Below are 18,202 nucleotides of genomic sequence, written 5' to 3' on the forward strand. Positions count from 1 at the left end.
ACTGAGAAGAGCCAGCCACTGACCAGAAGCAATACAGAGGGGGGACTGCCTGACTACCCCCGCTGCTACACCTAGAGGATTCCAAGGACATTCTAAATTCTGGACTCTTCCCTACCCCCACAACTGTATCTATTTGTAAATCTGTGTGTGCTTACAACCCACCTCCTTACTTGAATGTGTTTACAACCGCCCCCCACCCCCACTGTTGTGTGAGGTCTCTTGTATATGCTTTGCTATATAAGCATTGCACCCCCCGCCTTTTTTCCCTCTTCCCACCCCCTTACTCCTGGGCTTAGTTGGCTGTATGTTTCTTACATAATTTAGTTATGTTCACACCCCTTCTTATTTAGTTTCCATTGCTGAGCACATGCTGCTTTTGGCAGTGGTTTAATGATAGACAATATATTTAGTGAGGTGTCCTTGTATGCGATTATAAGATGAGGGGCTTTTTTTTCCCCATACCAATTGCAGGGGAAAACTTTGTCTTGTATTCGAGTAAATACAGTACTTCCCCTCTCTGTGCCTCTGTTCCCTTCTGATACTTTGTCTGTATGCTCTTTGGGGGAGAGACTGTCTCTTTTTATGTGCCTGTATGGTGCCTGAAAGCACTATGGGTGCTAATATAAGCAGAAATAATAAAAGGTATTTACCACTTCTGTGCTGTAAGGTGGGCAAAGGCTGGTGTTCAAGGCTTTGCAATCAACACAACTGCCCTGTTGCAAAAAAAAAAAAAAAAAAAAGAAGAAGAAAAAGAAGAAACACATTTTCTCAAATGTAACCTCATTTTAATTCTCCCAAACAAAGACATATATGAAAATACATACAGGCTGGCAGTAATGCAGATTCATCAATGCAATATGAGTATGTAACCCTAGAACCCTTTTGGCTAACAAATATTCAGGCTTAATGCTGGATATTCAGTAGTTATGCTGGAGAGCATGTGCTCTAAATTCCATTATTCCATGAAACTGTAGGGAATCTTCTGTTACTTCTGAGTCATTTTCATGGCCACAATTGAATAATGGCTGACTATACACTTGCTTGTGCATGTTCTAACTAGAACGCATTAGTCTAGTCTGCTCCATGTTCATGTTCTAACTAGAACTATTCATTGAGTCTGCTCCATGTTCTAATTAGAACACTCCTGTGTCACCTCACCATCATGTGCATTAAGCCCCCACACATTTTAAACTGACTGTGGGGGCACTTTATCTAAACCTCATTGAATAAGCTTTAGATAAAGTGCCCTGAAACAAATTTAAAGCATGCTGGGGCTTAATATACGTGACAGTAAGCCATTTTAATTAAAGCCGCTGTCCCGGAACTGCTCTAATTAAAACACTCAACCCCCACCCCCAAGGATGTGTATAGGCAGCCAATGAGATGTAAAATAGTAGACTTTGTACTGGTGTGCCATTCCATATACTTTAACAGAGCTCTTTCTAGTATCCCTGTCAACCTGTCAGTGCCTAAATGCTAGACACAAGTTGTGACAAAGATTCAAAATAAAGACCACAAGACTCTGCTCATGCAGGGTGTTTACAATGTTGTGAGATTCCCTATATTATGCAGATATTTAATTGCAGGATGAGAGCATATTAAAAAAAAGCTCAGTGGCCCACCTGAGGGTTGATGGCCCATTGAGTCAACATAGTTAAGAAACAGGAGTTTTTGGAGCCATTGGGAGGGCTAGTATCACATCTTGTTTCCTTTGACTCCTCAGCCCAAATGACCAGGTACCCAATTCCAGCTGGGTCAACTAGGGTAGGGAACCTCTGGCACAAGTCTGGAGCAAGACTCAAATTCATGCCTCTGGACCCAGAAGGGAGACACTTTAACTATTCTACCTGCATATAACAGGATCCACCTCTGGTGGTTGTGATGCCCCCTAATGGCCATACAAATCCTGTTTCTCACTCTGTCTTCCCAGGCGTACCACCCTGATCTTGCCTACCACACCTTGATGGAAAATTTATATAAATTTGAGAGGTAAATTTTAAGGGCAACCTTAAAATACCAGTGCAATTCTGTAGGTAAGACTTGCTACTGGACCACCTCATTCTGCCATGATCTTTTAACTCTGATTCTCAGCAGGGTCTCAATCCTCAAAATGGCCTCAGTCAGCATACTTACACAAGGTCCTGGGGCCTCTGATAGCCCACTCCCACAAAATGCTGTGAGCTTCCGGTGGCCCACTCAGTTACGGTTCTTTTCCAGCCCCACTTTGCAACTGTCCACAGTTAAGATTCTCTTTTACACTCTCTATCTCCCCTCCCCAAGGCCTCAGTCTCCCCTAGCTCACTTCTTCAAAATCAAGAGGTCTTTCCCAGTCCTCTCATCTCCCCTTCAGACACTCCCATGCCTCATGGGCAAAAACAGAAACATCACATGCAGCATAATTTATGAACTTATCTCTATGATACTCTCCCCAGAGCTGCTTCTTCCTTCAGGATCTCTGCCAATCTGACTCTCCTGCTCTGGAGCTCTGTTTAAATCCCCTACCTGGCTCTGCTCCTTTTGGTCATCAGGCTCCCTTATCCAAATGGGGCGGAGGGATTCCTCCTTTACTAATTAGCAGGATTGCTGTTCTGCTCCTTATCTGCCCCTGCATCCTGCACCATAGTGGCAGGATTATAGCTCTGCAGTCTGCCTCTTTGCCACCTGCAGTTTACAAACTAGAGTCCTGCAACCCTTTAGAACTGCTGCCTGGCCCCACTCTCTGTAACAGGGGTTGGGACCCCTGTTACACTGCACCCCACATCTGACACTATGAAAAAACTTAAATTTGTTAGCATCAAATGTACTTCTACCTTCCATAATCTCAGTGGGCACGTTCAGATAAGCAGGAACGTGCACTTTGCAGCAAATGTGAAAATGTTCTCCGCACTGCGTATTTGCAGCACATAAGCAATATTAGATACCAGAAAATTCCAGTATAAAAAAAAGGGGAGTGCCGCATGTGGCTGCAGTGTGTGCTGTCCAAAACCAGAGCCTGGTTGGCCAGAAACCTCACTGTGGCTGCTAGCCAGGCTCCACATGCCCAGATAGCCACCCTGCACCCTGGAAGGCCCCCAGGTAAGGCTGCTGGGGCCTGCCCAGATGCTGGCCCCAGTCTCCCCTACCCAGAGCTGTCCCTTGGGTAGGGTGAATCGAAGCAATCACCCCAGGCCCCACGCTTTGTGGGGCTCCGCAGAGCTGGGCAGAGTGGTCGCGGCCCCTCCTACAGGGCCCGTCTGCCTGGCAGCTCAGTCCCGTGCCACGGAAGAAGCGCTCTCTAGGGGGTGCTCCTGCTGCTGTATGCACCCTGGTGGAGGGCATGTGCCCTCCCAATCTGTGCATGGGGCAAGGTGGCTGCTGCTGCGTGCTGAGCTTTGTGCCATGAGCCCAAAGCTGCAGAGTAGATCCTGGATTGTACTTTACCTCAAAAAGTGATCTTCACCTTAAAAAGGTTGGAGACCACTGTGCTAAAGCATGTCACTGTAGCAACATCACCATATGGTGACACGTAGACATGCCCATTATATCCCAGATCAACCTCATAGGACATGGATGTTCAGATCCATTTAATAACATTATCAAACTAGTTAGCAGAGAAGATTGAAACTTGATTACCAAAAAGAGGTCTTAAGAAGCCAAATTTCTTTCTGAATCATATATATATATATATATATATATATATATATATAATATGAAGATAAAAGTAGTATTTTTAGTTTCTTATAAAAAATTCCTAAGAGAAAATAGCTGACTTCTCAGTAATATTATGTGGAAATGGTAGCGGAGGAACTGCTTATATTGGCTACTTCAGCAAGCAGCCTAATGTTGAGGATTAAACAGGGTAAATTAAATTTCTTACATGTGAATACACTGACTTAACTTGTCAGGTCAATTATAGTCTATTCTACAACTTAACCAAGAGCTTTATTTCTTTTCTGTAGTAGTCACTTCAGAAAGAATGAAAAAAAAAATCACTTACTGTTACAATGGTATGCTGTACTTCATTGCATCTCTGTGGCAGAATGGGGATTATTGAAGAAGGAATGAAGATGCCATCCAAAGTATGAATGATTCCATTAGATGCCACAATGTTCTTCATATTTAAGGGAATTCCAGAATCAGTCAACAGAATTCTTCCCTGTTACAGAAATACAAAAATTCTACGTTATACTCTCTCTTACTGGGAGATTCTGGGCTCATCTACACATGAAATTAACCCATCTAAATAAACTCTTGTGCAGTTGCACAGTAGTTTACTGTTCCTAGGCACGGCATTTAAATGTGCACCTGGGACTGCAGCACGTTGAGCCAGGGCAGCGCAGCCCTGGTTGGGAGGGTACCCAGGGAGTCAGCCTGCCAGCCCAGGGCTATTCTGGCTTAAGATGCTGCCGAGGGGCTGGCAGAGACATGAGGCAAGCCAGCAGACAGACCCACATTGTAGCACCCTCATGCCCTAGCCGGCCATAGTCACTGACTACACATGCATCGCAGCAGAGTAAATAACTCCACCATAGGATAGTACAGATACTGAGCAGCACTAACATATGGCAGAGTTAATTAGTTTACTCTGGACTAATAGCTTCACACATGGAGATGGAGAAGATGCTCTACTGTGGAGCTAAATAGGGAACTTCACAGTAAGTATCTCATGTCAATGTGCCTACTGACTAAAACATAACAAATTTCTAGAGCTAAAGTGGGATATAGACACTTTGTTCAGTCTCAGATAATAAATACATAATACCCATCATTCTTAATGAGCGTCATGCATAGGGCATAAGAAGAAAATACACTTTACAGCTTTAAATAAATCTAATTTTTTAGGCACAGGGAGTAGCAGAGATGGTTGCAAATCACCATATGATACTTACATCTGTGCTAATATTGATGGTCACTATCTGGTTTGCCATGGTTATAATATGTGGCATCATCAGCAGCTTCTCCACAGTCACCTGAAATTTTTTTACACACATGTGAAGATATATATTATATATATTTGCAATACATTATGTGTATATATGACAATGCTATGAAAGAGAAATTAATCTAAGTAGAGGATAGGGTTGAATACATTTTTGAATAGTTACAAAACTCCCTCCATAAACTATTTTTAAACAGTTGACTTTAAATAATTAAACTTTATCAAATGTCTAGAAAATACATATATGGCTAAAAGAGAAGTCCAGGGCACTGTATCAATCACATGCAATATTTGAAATAGAAATCATATTAATGGCCTTCTCTTCATTTTTTTCTTTTTGTAAATTTGACACTGTAGCATAATTTCTTTTCCACAATGAATACAGTTGATAGCATGTTCAAAAACTCAGACTAGCTAAGGAGTTATCCAGAGCATGTTTGTAAAACATAAAAATAAAGTGCTAAAACTACTGGTTTATATGCTCATTGCCTATTACAAAGCATACTGGAAAATTACTGTAGGTTGCTTGGTTTCCCACTGCATCCATCTAGTAACATTTTTTTTTTTAGTAATAAAAGGAGTGTGATGGAGTTAGGAAACCCTGCACAGCAGTAGCAGAAAGGAACGCGTGAAGTCCAGGGCTCTTTAAGACTGATATCAGACAATTTACTGCTCTATCCCTTAGATTATAAAAGCTATGAATTAGGGAAAGGGTTTCAGGACATGCTGGATAGCTGAAGTAGCAATATGTTTCAGGCTTGTGAACTGGTTCTGGACAGCTCCTGGTGGGAGTAAAGGAATTTCCCAGTATAAGCTTCCACTAACTAAGAGACTGAGGAGCAACTGTTGCCATAGAATAGGTCAGAACCCTAGTATGAGGGACAAGCAGAGAACTGAGGAAGGAAGTGGTCTAGGGAATGTTGCAGTGCTGTGGAGAAGTGAGGCTGGTGGGGACTACATTTACACTGGTTTAGGAGTCTGGAGATGGACTTTACGGGGCAAGATGGATCTGGCTCCCCATTACTTCAACCTCACTCAGTGCTAGAGAGAAAGCAAATATTGTAAGAAGCAGAATGAGTTATTTGTAGGGCTGTGTGAAACTTCAGTCCGTGATTTGATTTGATGGAGATTTGGCTCGATTTGGTGGCCCAATCTCCGAATCCAAATCGAATCAGAGGACCCTTTAATCTCTTTGAATTGGTTTGGAACCCTCTGAATCGATTTGGACAGATTTGGCAATTCGGACGTAGATACAGCTTTAAATGTTTTTTCTACATACCTCTAGGTAGCAGGGGCTCTGAACACTGTGGTGCTGGGGCAAATGCAACATCCCAGAGAAGCACGAGGGGCTCCCTAGTGCACTCGGCAGCAGACCAAGAAGCACTTCCGGTTCACTTCCTGGTTCACTGGGGAGTGCGCAGGGGGGTCCCCACATGCCTCCCTGACTTGGCGACTGGTGCCTCCTGGGTCTGGGAGGGGTGCCCAGGGTTCCCCTGTGGCTGATCACTGAGTTGGGGTGGCACTGGGAGGCCCCAGCACACTCCCCGGCAGACCCAGAAGTGGACCGGAAGTACTTCTTGTCAACCTCCAGGTTCACTGCCGAGCACGCTGGAGAGCCCTCCATGCTCCTGTGGGACGCTCCATCTGCCCCTGCACTGCAGTGATCGTGAGCCACACTGGTACCTCAAGGTATGTAGAAAAAACTTTTAAAGCTGTGCCTGTGCCCGAGCCACTGATTCGTGGAATCAGCATCAAATCTTCAGATTCGGATTCAGCCAGATTGAATCAGGGACAGTGATCCGAATCAACAGATTGAATCACTGACCCCAATTCGGGCCAAATCCGAATTGAATAGGGCCCATTTTGCACAGCCCTAATTATTTGGTTTGCACACACAGTGCTGGTTGTTGCAGAGAAATCTCAACTTTGTACAAGTTGTACAAGTCTATTAACTTCAACACAGCTAATACCAGGAGTAAAATTTGACACATTCTATTGAATAAAGCAAAAGAGACAAATATACAGCTCCTGTTTAATGTTGCCCTTCTTCTATAATAAATTGCAATAGTAAGCACTGGAAAATCCTAAATAGTGTGTTATTAAAAAAGGCAAAAGACCATTCGTCTGTAACAGATTTTGTGAGGCAATATATTTAAAGATAATGTGACAATGAGAAAGACTGCACCTTAAAACTAAGTTTTCATAGTATAGTATAGCATCCTCATGTACATATACTGCAACATTCTCTAGACCACTTCCTTCCTCAGTTCTCTGGAACTCCTAAACCAGTGTAAACCAGTGTAAACGTAGTCGCCACCAGCCTCACTTCTCCACAGCACTGCAACATTCCCTAGACCACTTCCTTCCTCAGTTCTCTGGATCATCATGTTTGTCCCTCATACTCATGTATACTGCTTTTTAAGCAGTATGCATAAGAGCAGTCCCTATGTAAGTGGGAGCACTTCCATGATAAATGTTTGACTAAATCAGCACATAGAACATATATTTCTCTCTTCCCTTGCCCAAGAATTAGAGACAAATATAGCCACATATTGTATCTAAAGCCAGAAGAATTGTAGGCAAGTTGCTGATTACTTAGATACTGGTCAAAAGGACTCCAATGAACTAGAAACAGATATCTTACCGCTGCCACAGTGTAGATGTGGTGTTTCACAAGCTCCTGAAGCTTGTTTATACCCTAAAGAAGGAGACAGATGTAATAATTAAATACTCTCTCTCAACATTTAGCAATAATAGGAGGCAACTAAAATAAAGCATTCTGATAATCATGCAATTTAAAGCGAGTGCATGCGTGTTTGTTTCTTTGGTTGGTTGGTTTTTTGGTTGCTTTTTAACAATAACTTTATTGGAAAGATCATGACAAATCTGAATTTAACAAAATAGCTAAATTTCTGATTTAACTGTCATTGTCACATCAACATGCAAGGAAAACCTTTCTTCTAAAATATTACAGGAAATGGGAAGAAGTGACTCAACTATGGGAAAAGCAATTTTGTGCTCAAGTAAGTTCATCAAGTACACTTGAATCATAGATAAAATTCTGAGTTGGCCAGAAAGTGCACCAGTACCATTTTGACTTACTAACTGGACATATATCCCCCATCCTTTGATGATGATAAGACTCTCTTTCAAAACATAAAGCAACATAACTAATTAAAGACTTCCCCAAACACTTAAAATCTCACCTCTGTAAAGAGATAAATAAGCCGCCCATCTCTTAACTTATCCACCCCTTCATTGCTTGGTACAAACACAGTAAAGGGTCCTGGTCCATCCAGTATTGAAGGCAGGCCACAGTTCTGCAGATATTGAAAACCAGTGCAACATAATATTTCAGATTAAAACTAGGAGGAGTTAGTGGAAGAGAGACATCTGAGAAAGGAAGAAGAGAAGCCATGCAATCCACTAGAGACTACTGATATGCACATTTATATGGAAGGGCCTTAGACACCAAGGGCTCCTATACACATGCAGGGAGGCTGCTCTGATGCACTGTAATTCCAGCGCATTGGAGCAGACTCAGTTAATCAAGTCTGCTGGAGCATGGTACTGTGCTCCAGCAGACTCCAGCATCACATGTATCGGTGTCCCTGTGCTGAAAAATGGTGTTGGGGCACTTTAAACTAAAACTCATTAGGCCAGCTTTAGTTCAAATCACCCTGATGCCATTTTTCAGTGTAGGGACACTGATACATGTGATAGTCTGAGCACTTTTATTTAGTACGGCTCTTGGATTACTTAAAGCACCATTCCTCCCCCCACCTCCCTGCCTCCCAGAGCATGCCTATAAATGCCCCAAGATAAGAGTCAGAAGCTAATACACAGATAGGAAGGTACCTTAAGAATGCAACGGTGCCAGAGAAAGTACTATTATACAGTGGTTGCTACAGTGTTAATAGTTTTTTCTATAAGTAATCAGTACTTCACTAGGTCTTCCTTAATGCAAGTTTTAGATACACAGGAATACATATGCGATGGCTGTAGCTATACCTTTATACAGCTAGAAATAGAAAATATACCAAAATGTATATTCTTAAGATACATTTATTAACTTTGCAAACTTGAAAAGTAACTTGATGGGATATTTGTCTGCAAACAGAAATGTTGGAGGGAGGAAAACTGAGTTACAAAGCATGGGGATGGGACAGCTCAGGGGAGCAACACAAAACAGCACAATCTTTCCCTGTCAGTCATCAATGCAAACCTGACTCAGGGGAGTGGCTGCAATGGTTTATCACATAAAGACAGTTCAGGTACAGTTTTTTATATGCCACTAATTGGTAGTTCCAATGGACAGATCAAGGACTGCTTATAGATAGATCAAAGTCATTATTGGCAGTCCCAGGAGAGGTGCCAAGGCCTGAATGAACCATAGAATATAAACTCTCTTCTTTCATCTATAGATGGATTGCTTTAGTCAGGTGTAAGGCAGTGTTGGGGGGAGGCTTGTACTGCAGTTGCTGGTGTTAACTTTGCAGATATATATAGATATATAGATATATATATTGCCTGAAGAGGTGAAACTAGCACCTTTTGCTTGCACTACACTTCCTTATAAATAAATACAAGAGAAGTAGTATCATTGTAAAAATGTGTCAGTTAAAGAAAATCAAGTTACTGATACTATTTTTAATGGTTTTTTTTAAATGTGAAACACTATTCTGATTGTGATAGGAGTAATGTAGCAATCATTCAGTGTAATCAATACTGAACCACCCTAGAAGAGACAGACACATGATCACCTCTAGGATAGTTTCAAATCGACTGAAGATCTCCATTGAAGCAAGAATCTCACCAATGGTTTTCTGCAAGAAGAGCCAAAAGTGGAAAGGGGTAAGCATAGCCTGGAAGTCAAAACATGAACTTGAATACCTCCTATTTTGGAGAAGGTTGCAGGTTTTCTGACAGAGAAATCATAGAATATTATAGTTTTTTAGTGTACTTAGAAATTCTGGGTAACCTAGCCTAGGTACTTTAGGCCACAGACTCATTCCTACACACACAACACCAATTTGCGTATGTGGCACAGACTTGTAACTTCTGCTGATTTCAATGCATGATTTCTGCCTTCCTCAGATTAAGTAGGAGTTATGAGTACTCATTAGCTGAGGGAGGGGAATCAATCCAAATGCTTTTTCCAGCTAATCTGAAAATCCATTTGTTCTTGGATATAGGTAGTATAGGTAGTAGAAATCTTTTTACAGTGCTTTAACATAATCTTTCTCTGCATATCAAAAGATGACCCAATACTCAGACATCATGATCTGCATGCACACTGCAGAGAAAACTAGTGTCATCAGTTCTTGTAAAGACAGCAGGGTAGACATTTTTGCTTTGTTAGAGTTCTGTAGATTGTGTGGGCATGCACATGTGTGTGTAAAAGCTCCTTTTGCCATCTGAAAGTTAGAATTCATTGCACTGCTAGTTTCACAAGAGAAAGGGAGTGTCCAAATGTGCATGGATATAGAAAAGCAATTGCAAACAATGCTTTCTGTCTTGCCATCCCAGCTGGAAAAAGTATTTCTCCAGGGGCTCTGTCATATAAAGGGTGGCATCATTTGCTAATGTTGCTGCTTGGCCCAGTTCCAGTAAGGCATCACTAATATTGTAGGTCTGTAATAGTAACCACCAGAATTATTATAGTCCAGCTCCTGATGGGGTAATTCTTCCACAAAGGTGTGCTCTGGGAGAGCTCTTGCTTTCCTACACTTGGTGTGAGGAAGAAAAAAGCCTTATCCCTTATCCTGCAGCAGATGCTTCAGTATCTGGTGCCAGAATTTTATTCAAGCACCTGGTAAATGCATGTCTTGAGGAAAGGATTCAGGGCCAGAGCTGAGATTAAGGTAACTGCAAGCTAGCAGGAATGAGAGCTTGAAACACAGAACTAACATGCTTTTATCTTTCCATCTTATAATCTATAACATCTGTTATCTGAATACCTGAAGACCTTATATTATATCACTATACATAAAACCCATGCCTCATTGATTTAAGAAGACTGACATCTAGAACTAATCTTGTTAAATGGAATATCATCATATTTCATACAATTGGAAGTAAAAAAAAATTAATGTACCTGTGGGTTCCCAAGGTTTTTAAATGTAGGCTTTTTCCTTAAAGTGTTAACTATATGCATAATGCCATTGGCAGCTGGTAAATTCCATTGGAGAAAAGTATACAATTCACCTGGAACATCTTGATACCTGAAGCTTTTGCTGTAGCGCTGAGATAAAGATACAAGATGATTTGGTTATAAAAAATACATTGAAGTTTTCTTAGCATCTCTTTGCAAAATATCTACCATCATAAAAACACCAATATGATGAGGTCATTTGGTGTTACTATGGAAAAGGTACATACATGAGCAGGTTCAAGGTCTGATAGCTAGGGGGTCTATCTAAACAGCAGGGGGGGAGGGGGCGGGAAGGACATACCAATTTTCATCGTATTAATTGTTACATAAAGTTCTAATTCCATGGTCATTTTGTGGTGGCCCCACCCCCCGGTGCTGATGGGCAGACAGGCCCTGCCCCTTGGTGCTGACTGGAAGAGAGGCCCCAGCAGGGGCAGGAGGGACAAGGGGATAGCCACCATCTTGCCTGCTGCTGTTTGTGCCACCCTACCAGACGGTGCCTTCCCCTCCTGGCAGCAAGGGCCACTGGCTCCCACTGGGGAGCCAGCATTTTATTTTTATTAAGGTTTTTTGTTGATTTCACAGATTTTGTGTACAATCGTGGATTTCACTGTTCTGTGAAATCCGTGAAACAGCGAATTAAATAGGTCCCTACTGATAGCTGGATCCAAATTTTACTCCTATCTGAGGGATGTTTAGACTCTGGGGTCTGGTTAAGTCCATCTTGGATGTGAGACCAATTGCCATGAAGTTCAAATCTAGAACTAGACTTGCCCAAAACTGGAACCAGAGTTCTGGTCTGGGCCTCTCTCTGGATCATACAAGTTCAGAATTCAGCATGGTGCCACCTAGAACTACCAAACATGAGGAGGGACTCTGTGGCTGCAAACAGATGTTACATTTGTCCTGGAATACACCATTTCATCCCAGGACAAAGTCCAATTATTCAGATGTACATGTCTGTTGTTCCAGGGTCCTAAAAAGGTTTGCAGAATAAGAAATACTAACAATTTATCCCAAGGCATAGTAAAGCACATCTGAACAGTTATCCTGGGATTGAATAATTTTATCATTGATCAAAAAGTGGCAGTACACATATTGCTTTCTAAACCCTGATTAGGTGATATGTGTACATGTCAATCCCAGAATATTTCTGTTCTGGGACAAACACAGGCACAACTTGTCCACGGACAAACGCAATGTCTTTTCCTAGCCTGTATCTGCTTATATCTTTGTGGGCATGAAGGTAGCAGAAGTTAGGATTAAGCCTACTGTACAAGATTTGGCTATCACCTGCATCAGATCCTGATAACAAGGAAAGGCTGTTGTAGCATGATCAACAATTTGGTCTCATATTAAAAAATACTACTGTTGATGTACATTTTTCTTCACTGAATACCCCACAGCTAAAGGACAAGCTCCTCCTTTATGTTTTCTTTGCAATCCCTAAGGTCAGTTGACAGCAACCTCTTGTAAATTCCATCTGTGCACCAAATTAGTTAGGCAAAAATACTCAGGAAGTCCATCTCGGTAGAAGCTCCTCAGCTGTGGAACTCTCTCCCCTTGAGGCATGTCAGAGCCCAAGGACATCTACCAAAACCATTGGAAGACTTTATTTGGGCAAGCATTTAGCAGATAGGGTTAAGTTTTGTTGTATTGTTTGTGGAGTTGTTTTATTACTGGTACTTATTTTAATATTTAATCTGTTTGAATAATTTATTTTGTTTTTATTGTAAGGTACGCAGAGCCTTTTGGGGGTGGGAACTGGGGGCGGATGAAGTAAATAAAGTAATACATAATTAAAATAAATAAGATGAAACTTAATATTCCACAATTATTCATAAATGTGAAATCTAAAACCAAACAGGCATAGCTCCAATCTACTGTGCTTTTAATTTTTGTTATGAGTTTTTGAATAATTCCTCCCAGCTCTGAACACCAGTTCACATCACTACGAACTCTGATACAGCTAAGAAAGGTGAAGGGCAGACTTCCCAGATTAAAAGACTCCTGGGTAAACAAAAAATATATCACTGAAAAGCACAGCTCAAATTTTACTACCCCTAATACTACTTTGTCATTCTGATAAATGCAGAGGGCCAATATCACAAGCAAGAACTCAAGACTAAGGATGGGAAACTCAGAGGGGAAACACTGATGTTCCTTGGCCAGCTGTCAGGGTTCATATAAGGCAACAGTACAGAATGAAGAGAGGACAATGGATAACAGGAAACATAAGCTAATAAAAAATATATATCCTAAAGCAGGATTATTAAAACTGGTGAACTATGACTGACAAAAATAAGGAGTCAGGGGGAGGGGGATAGACACTGGAAGAGCGAAAGTTCAGACTATATTAGATACTGATCCACAGGGCACTCTGGAAAGGAGACTTTCTGCCTTTACTAACACAGACACACACACAGTCTATGTTGTTGAGTATTTTATTAAGTATACATACGATAAAGTCATTCACTATCATGGTTAGGGGGCTCTTCCTCCTGCCTCATGTGCCTTGCCAGCAGTGTACAAATGCTGATAAAGGCAACGGGAGTTACTCCATAGAAAATAACAGCTGGGGCTTGAGGTCCTACATTGCCTTTCTGGCAGACCCTATGAAGAGGCTTGTATAAAGACAGGAGACGAGTAGTCAGCACAATTCTGGATTGTATAACAACTCATAGGCAGCTGTAAGTTAGAGTAGCCTCTGAGGCAGCTTTGACTGGATCTAGGGGTTGCTTCGACTCCAAATACACCCTCAAGTCAGGAAAGCACAAAGTTGGCTTTAAAACCTTTTCTAATATGAGTCTTCAGTATGGTACCTTTTTAGGGACACTACGGAATCTGTCTTAGGCATATTGTCAAGATTTGCTCTGAAAATCTGTAGTACAGTGGAAACAGATACGTTCTAGTCTCCCTCTCCTGTTTGCAGCACCAGTGAGAACTTACTTTAAATAAAGTACTTGCTCCTAGGCATCTCAATACAATAGAGACTGAAGGACTTCTGAAGAAAGCAAAGAAAATGATTTGAAGGCTGGAGGGGTGCTGCACAACAACAACAAATTTAAAGATCTTAATATCAAATTTGTTTGATTAATATGCAAATTTGTTTGAATAATTAAGATTATTATATAACAAATACCATATGTGTTATATAGGGATGCGGCAGAACACCTATGGTGTCTGCCACTTTAAGAGCTGGGATAAGCAGCTGGCAGCTGCGGCCCCAGCTCTGTTGAGCATCTGTTTTAAGATTCAGGCCAGCAGAGCTGGAGGCAGCAGTTTGCTGTCTGTCTATTTGTATCTTCCAGAGATCTTGGGCCTTAAGGCCTCCCTAGTTAACTAACAGCCCCCACTATGTGGGGCCAAAGTTTGAAAGATACAACTGATACATTTTTTTTTTTGGTGGGACAACTAAGGAAAAAACGGGTAGGAGTGCAGTTGCTGTCTGATACCAAGGAAGAAACATCTCTTGGTGGAGCTGCTGCTCCTGCAACAACTCAAAGGTGAGAGAGAGGTTATTTAGATAGGAATGTAGATACATGTATATATTTTTATAAAAACAAGACACTATGGAACACACCATGAAGTGTTGCGGAAAGGCAGATGGCAAGCCTTCAGGGAGGGGCAGAAGAGGGGGTAGAGGGAGATGTGTAAGTCCCCTCCCTGCCCCCTGCCACAAACTGAGAAACAGCCTCTTTCCTCCAGCTAGCAGGGATGAGGTTTACAGAAGCAGCAAGGAGAGAGGAGCAGTGCCAGTGCCACTGCCTGTACCTAAGTCTACATCCCCTCCAAGAGCACCAGCCATAACTCCACCACCATGACCACAAGCACCAGCATGACAGTCTTCTCCACCCCCATTTCACTTCCCATGCTGAGCCTTCCAGTGCCAGAGGAAGAGCTGGAGCTGGATCGGGGTGCCACAGCAAGGGAAATTGGGGAAGGAGGACACCTCTTGGTCTTGGGCATGACTTGAAACTGCACTCTGCTGGGGAAGGGTAGCCTGGTGGGGCTCCTAGTGGTGTGGGAGCCCCCAGGAAATGCCAGGCCAGTTACCTCCCTGGTGAAAGGTGGGGAGGGGCACCTTAACCCCAGCACCTGAGCCTCTTGGGGTGTAAGGCCCAGACAGTGGGGGATGGGGCCCCGAGAGCAAGAGGGGCAAGTGAGGTGAAGCCCCAAGAGCAGGGTCAGCAAGGTCCAGGTAAGCCTTTGGGTGCCTGAGGCCAAAGGTGGTCTGGAGGCCGAGGAGAGGCCCTGAGAATGAGGGGCATGATTAGGGGCCTGAGGAAGGGGCACTACGTTCTGGTGTGGGGCCATGGCTAAAGTAGGCCCACAGTTGAGCAATCGCTTAGTCAACACACAGTGGGGTAACGGGAGATGCCTGAGAGACTGCACCTGGGCTGACTGAAGAAAGGAAAGCTAAGTCCAAGGATGTCACAAAGTAGGGAGGGAGTGTGGCTCAAGGGGGCGGTATGCAAGAGACCAGGTGAGAGCCGGTGGACTGTAAGAGGCCCTGGTGAGAGAGGGGTGGTATGAATGGGGCCTGTAACATGGCAGTGAGAGAGAGACACAACGGTGTGTCTAGTTGGGCCCGGCCTTGAGCCAGTAATTGAATAGTATGTTATCTGTGAGGCTTGGGATGCAGTATAGGGGTGGTTGGAGCTGCATACAAAGGCCCAAGAGAACAGGGCATTCAAAGGGCACCCTCCTGCCTAAGTAAGACCATAATTATTTAACAACAAGTCATGGCAGGTGAGAAGGCAGGTGGCGTGCCCAGGCAGGTGGGAGACCAGCACTGTAGCTGGTTGGTGAATTCCCACTTTGCCACAATTGACAAAATATGATCTTCATATATAAGGCTGGAATGTTTAAGAGACAAGAAAGCAGTAAAAGTGTGTTGAATTAATCTAGACACAAAAGGGACAAAGTAGAGTGTTCTAAGAAAAGGAGAATTTATTTTGAATATTGGTCTTGCAAAATGCCATTATTTGAAAAGTTAGATGGATATAGTACAGCAGAACAAATTGCAAGCAGGGAATGATCAATTTTTCATTGACAAGTAAACAGGCTAGATGAGTTTGCAAATTTTCTACATCTATGATTTAATTATTATAATATGGAAATATATAGTTACTTGTTATAAATCTGAACAATGCTGTTCAACTTGCGAGCCACAGCCCACATTCCCCAGTACCTGCCTTTCCCACTACTACACAGCAGGGGAGGGCCTGGGGGGTCATATAGCACATGCCACAGCCTGGGGGGAGTGGGCCATGTGCTGCTGGAACTGTCTGGGGGACAGGGGGGCTGTGGAGACCTGCATGCTGCTGGTGCTGCCAGGGGCTAGGGGGTCATACACTGCCAGTGCTGCTGGGACAGGGGGGAAGAGGGGCATGGGAGGTACCCCATGGAACCCACATGGCGGGGCAGCATGTGACACATGTAGTGTGCAGATAAGGGGTTGCACACTGGTGTTGCATATGGCCCCTGGGCCTGCTGAAGTTGGACAGGCCTGACTTCGTTGATTCAAGAGAAGAGGTTTCCTGGTATAAAGGTATGTCAGCAGTACAGCTTTAGCACTTGGTCTAGTACCATGTGAAGCAGCAATCCAGTATGTAGTATAATACTATAAAGTCTTTACCGGGTCATTAAATGTCAGCTGATGCCCAGACAATGTCCACATTGTTTTGGTTTTGATCATGTCTTCCAACAAATGCTGACCAGGAATTATGTGCATTTTGCATAAATTTTCTGCAATGGTATCCTTCATGACATTAAAAAGGAAGAAAGAAATGATAAGTTTTATAAAAATGTTTTAAAGAATTTCAATTAAATGACTCCCATCTAACACACAGAAATAAATACTTTACATGTGAGCTTGATCATTTCTGATAAAAAAAAACTATGGCTTTTTTTTCTGTTGTATGGAATTGGAAATCTTTGATAGTGCCCAGGAGAGTACTGTCACCATTTTTTTTAAGTCAGAAATTACCATTTTAATAGTATAATGGTCATCTTAGATGGATCTCCTATATAATGCAGCCCAAGGGATGTTACCATGTGGCTCTTGCACTGAGCCTACTACTTCAGACAAAAATTTTACACACATGTGTGAAACAAATATACCTACACACATAGCAAGGATGGCTTAGCTGAAAATAGAGCACATTTGATTAATCGAGTCTGCTGGAACAGGCTAATTAATGCACTCCAGCCAGCCTCCATGTCTCATGTATCAGCATCCCTGCACTTCAAAATGATAGCAGTAGTGCTTTAACTAAAGATCATCAAATGAGTTTTAATTAAAGTGCCTCCACCACCATTTTGAAGTGCAGGAATGCTGATACACAAGACTGTGGGCATTCTAATTACAGTGGCTCTTGGAGCCACTCTAATTAAAGTACCCCCTTGGAGCACATGTAAAAATGCCCTTTGTTTTTTTGTGTGTGGTTTTTTTTTGGGGGGGGGGAGGGGCGGGGAGAGTTAAATAAATCATACAGTTGTGTTCAGCTATGTTTGTAGGAATTATATTATCACAGTCTCAGAAGTCAGCTTTGAAGTACTTTTAAAGGCACTTCCTCTTCATTTACAAGTAATCAGAGGAAACCAGCCCTGAAACGTAACACACGCAAGAAAAGGACTTGGTCTCCAATTTAAATACAAGGCAAATAATCTCTATTAAGTAGCTCCTGTCTGAACATGTTTAGCAGAGTTTTCCACTCTTAGGATATGGTTTATAAGCTTTTATTTTTTTATGGTTAGCTTGGTTGCTTTTTGTGAAAATTGCTACAAATTAATACAATTTATTAAAAATATTTAAATGGTGATATTGGGAAGTTTTGCTTGGTCCCCATAGAACCCAAAACTGAGAACACATGACTCCTGAGCTCCCATCCTGTCTCTGACGCAAATTTCCTTTGAGCAACTTACCACCTCAGATTCCCCATCATTAAATACTTATAAATACTAAGAAATGCACGCAAGATGTGAAATCTTGGTCCAGACATCAGCCAATCAGCCAATCCATAATTGAATTAATTATTCATTCCAGAAATCAGACAATCCATAATTGAATTAATTATTATTAATTATTATTAAAGTATTGCTTATTGAATGCAAATATTGCTTAT

The 18,202-nt window shown here is 42.3% G+C and overlaps 1 protein-coding gene across 5 annotated transcripts in view; it reads right to left on the reverse strand.

The window, feature by feature from the left end:
- The window catches only part of STAB1 (stabilin 1), a 225,585-nt gene that overhangs the window by 176,370 nt on the left and 31,013 nt on the right, over window positions 1-18,202 (reverse strand). For all 5 annotated transcript variants that reach the window (XM_059716085.1, XM_059716087.1, XM_059716084.1 and 2 more), the window contains 8 exons: window positions 16,714-16,836; window positions 11,016-11,162; window positions 9,682-9,744; window positions 8,125-8,238; window positions 7,563-7,616; window positions 4,869-4,949; window positions 3,977-4,135; window positions 651-713 (listed from right to left, as the gene is read on the reverse strand). In XM_059716085.1, the coding sequence (XP_059572068.1) occupies window positions 651-713; window positions 3,977-4,135; window positions 4,869-4,949; window positions 7,563-7,616; window positions 8,125-8,238; window positions 9,682-9,744; window positions 11,016-11,162; window positions 16,714-16,836 (804 nt within the window). The remainder of the gene's footprint in view (window positions 1-650; window positions 714-3,976; window positions 4,136-4,868; window positions 4,950-7,562; window positions 7,617-8,124; window positions 8,239-9,681; window positions 9,745-11,015; window positions 11,163-16,713; window positions 16,837-18,202) is intronic.

Source organism: Alligator mississippiensis, chromosome 12 (assembly GCF_030867095.1).
Source record: "Alligator mississippiensis isolate rAllMis1 chromosome 12, rAllMis1, whole genome shotgun sequence".
Lineage (NCBI taxonomy): Eukaryota > Metazoa > Chordata > Crocodylia > Alligatoridae > Alligator > Alligator mississippiensis.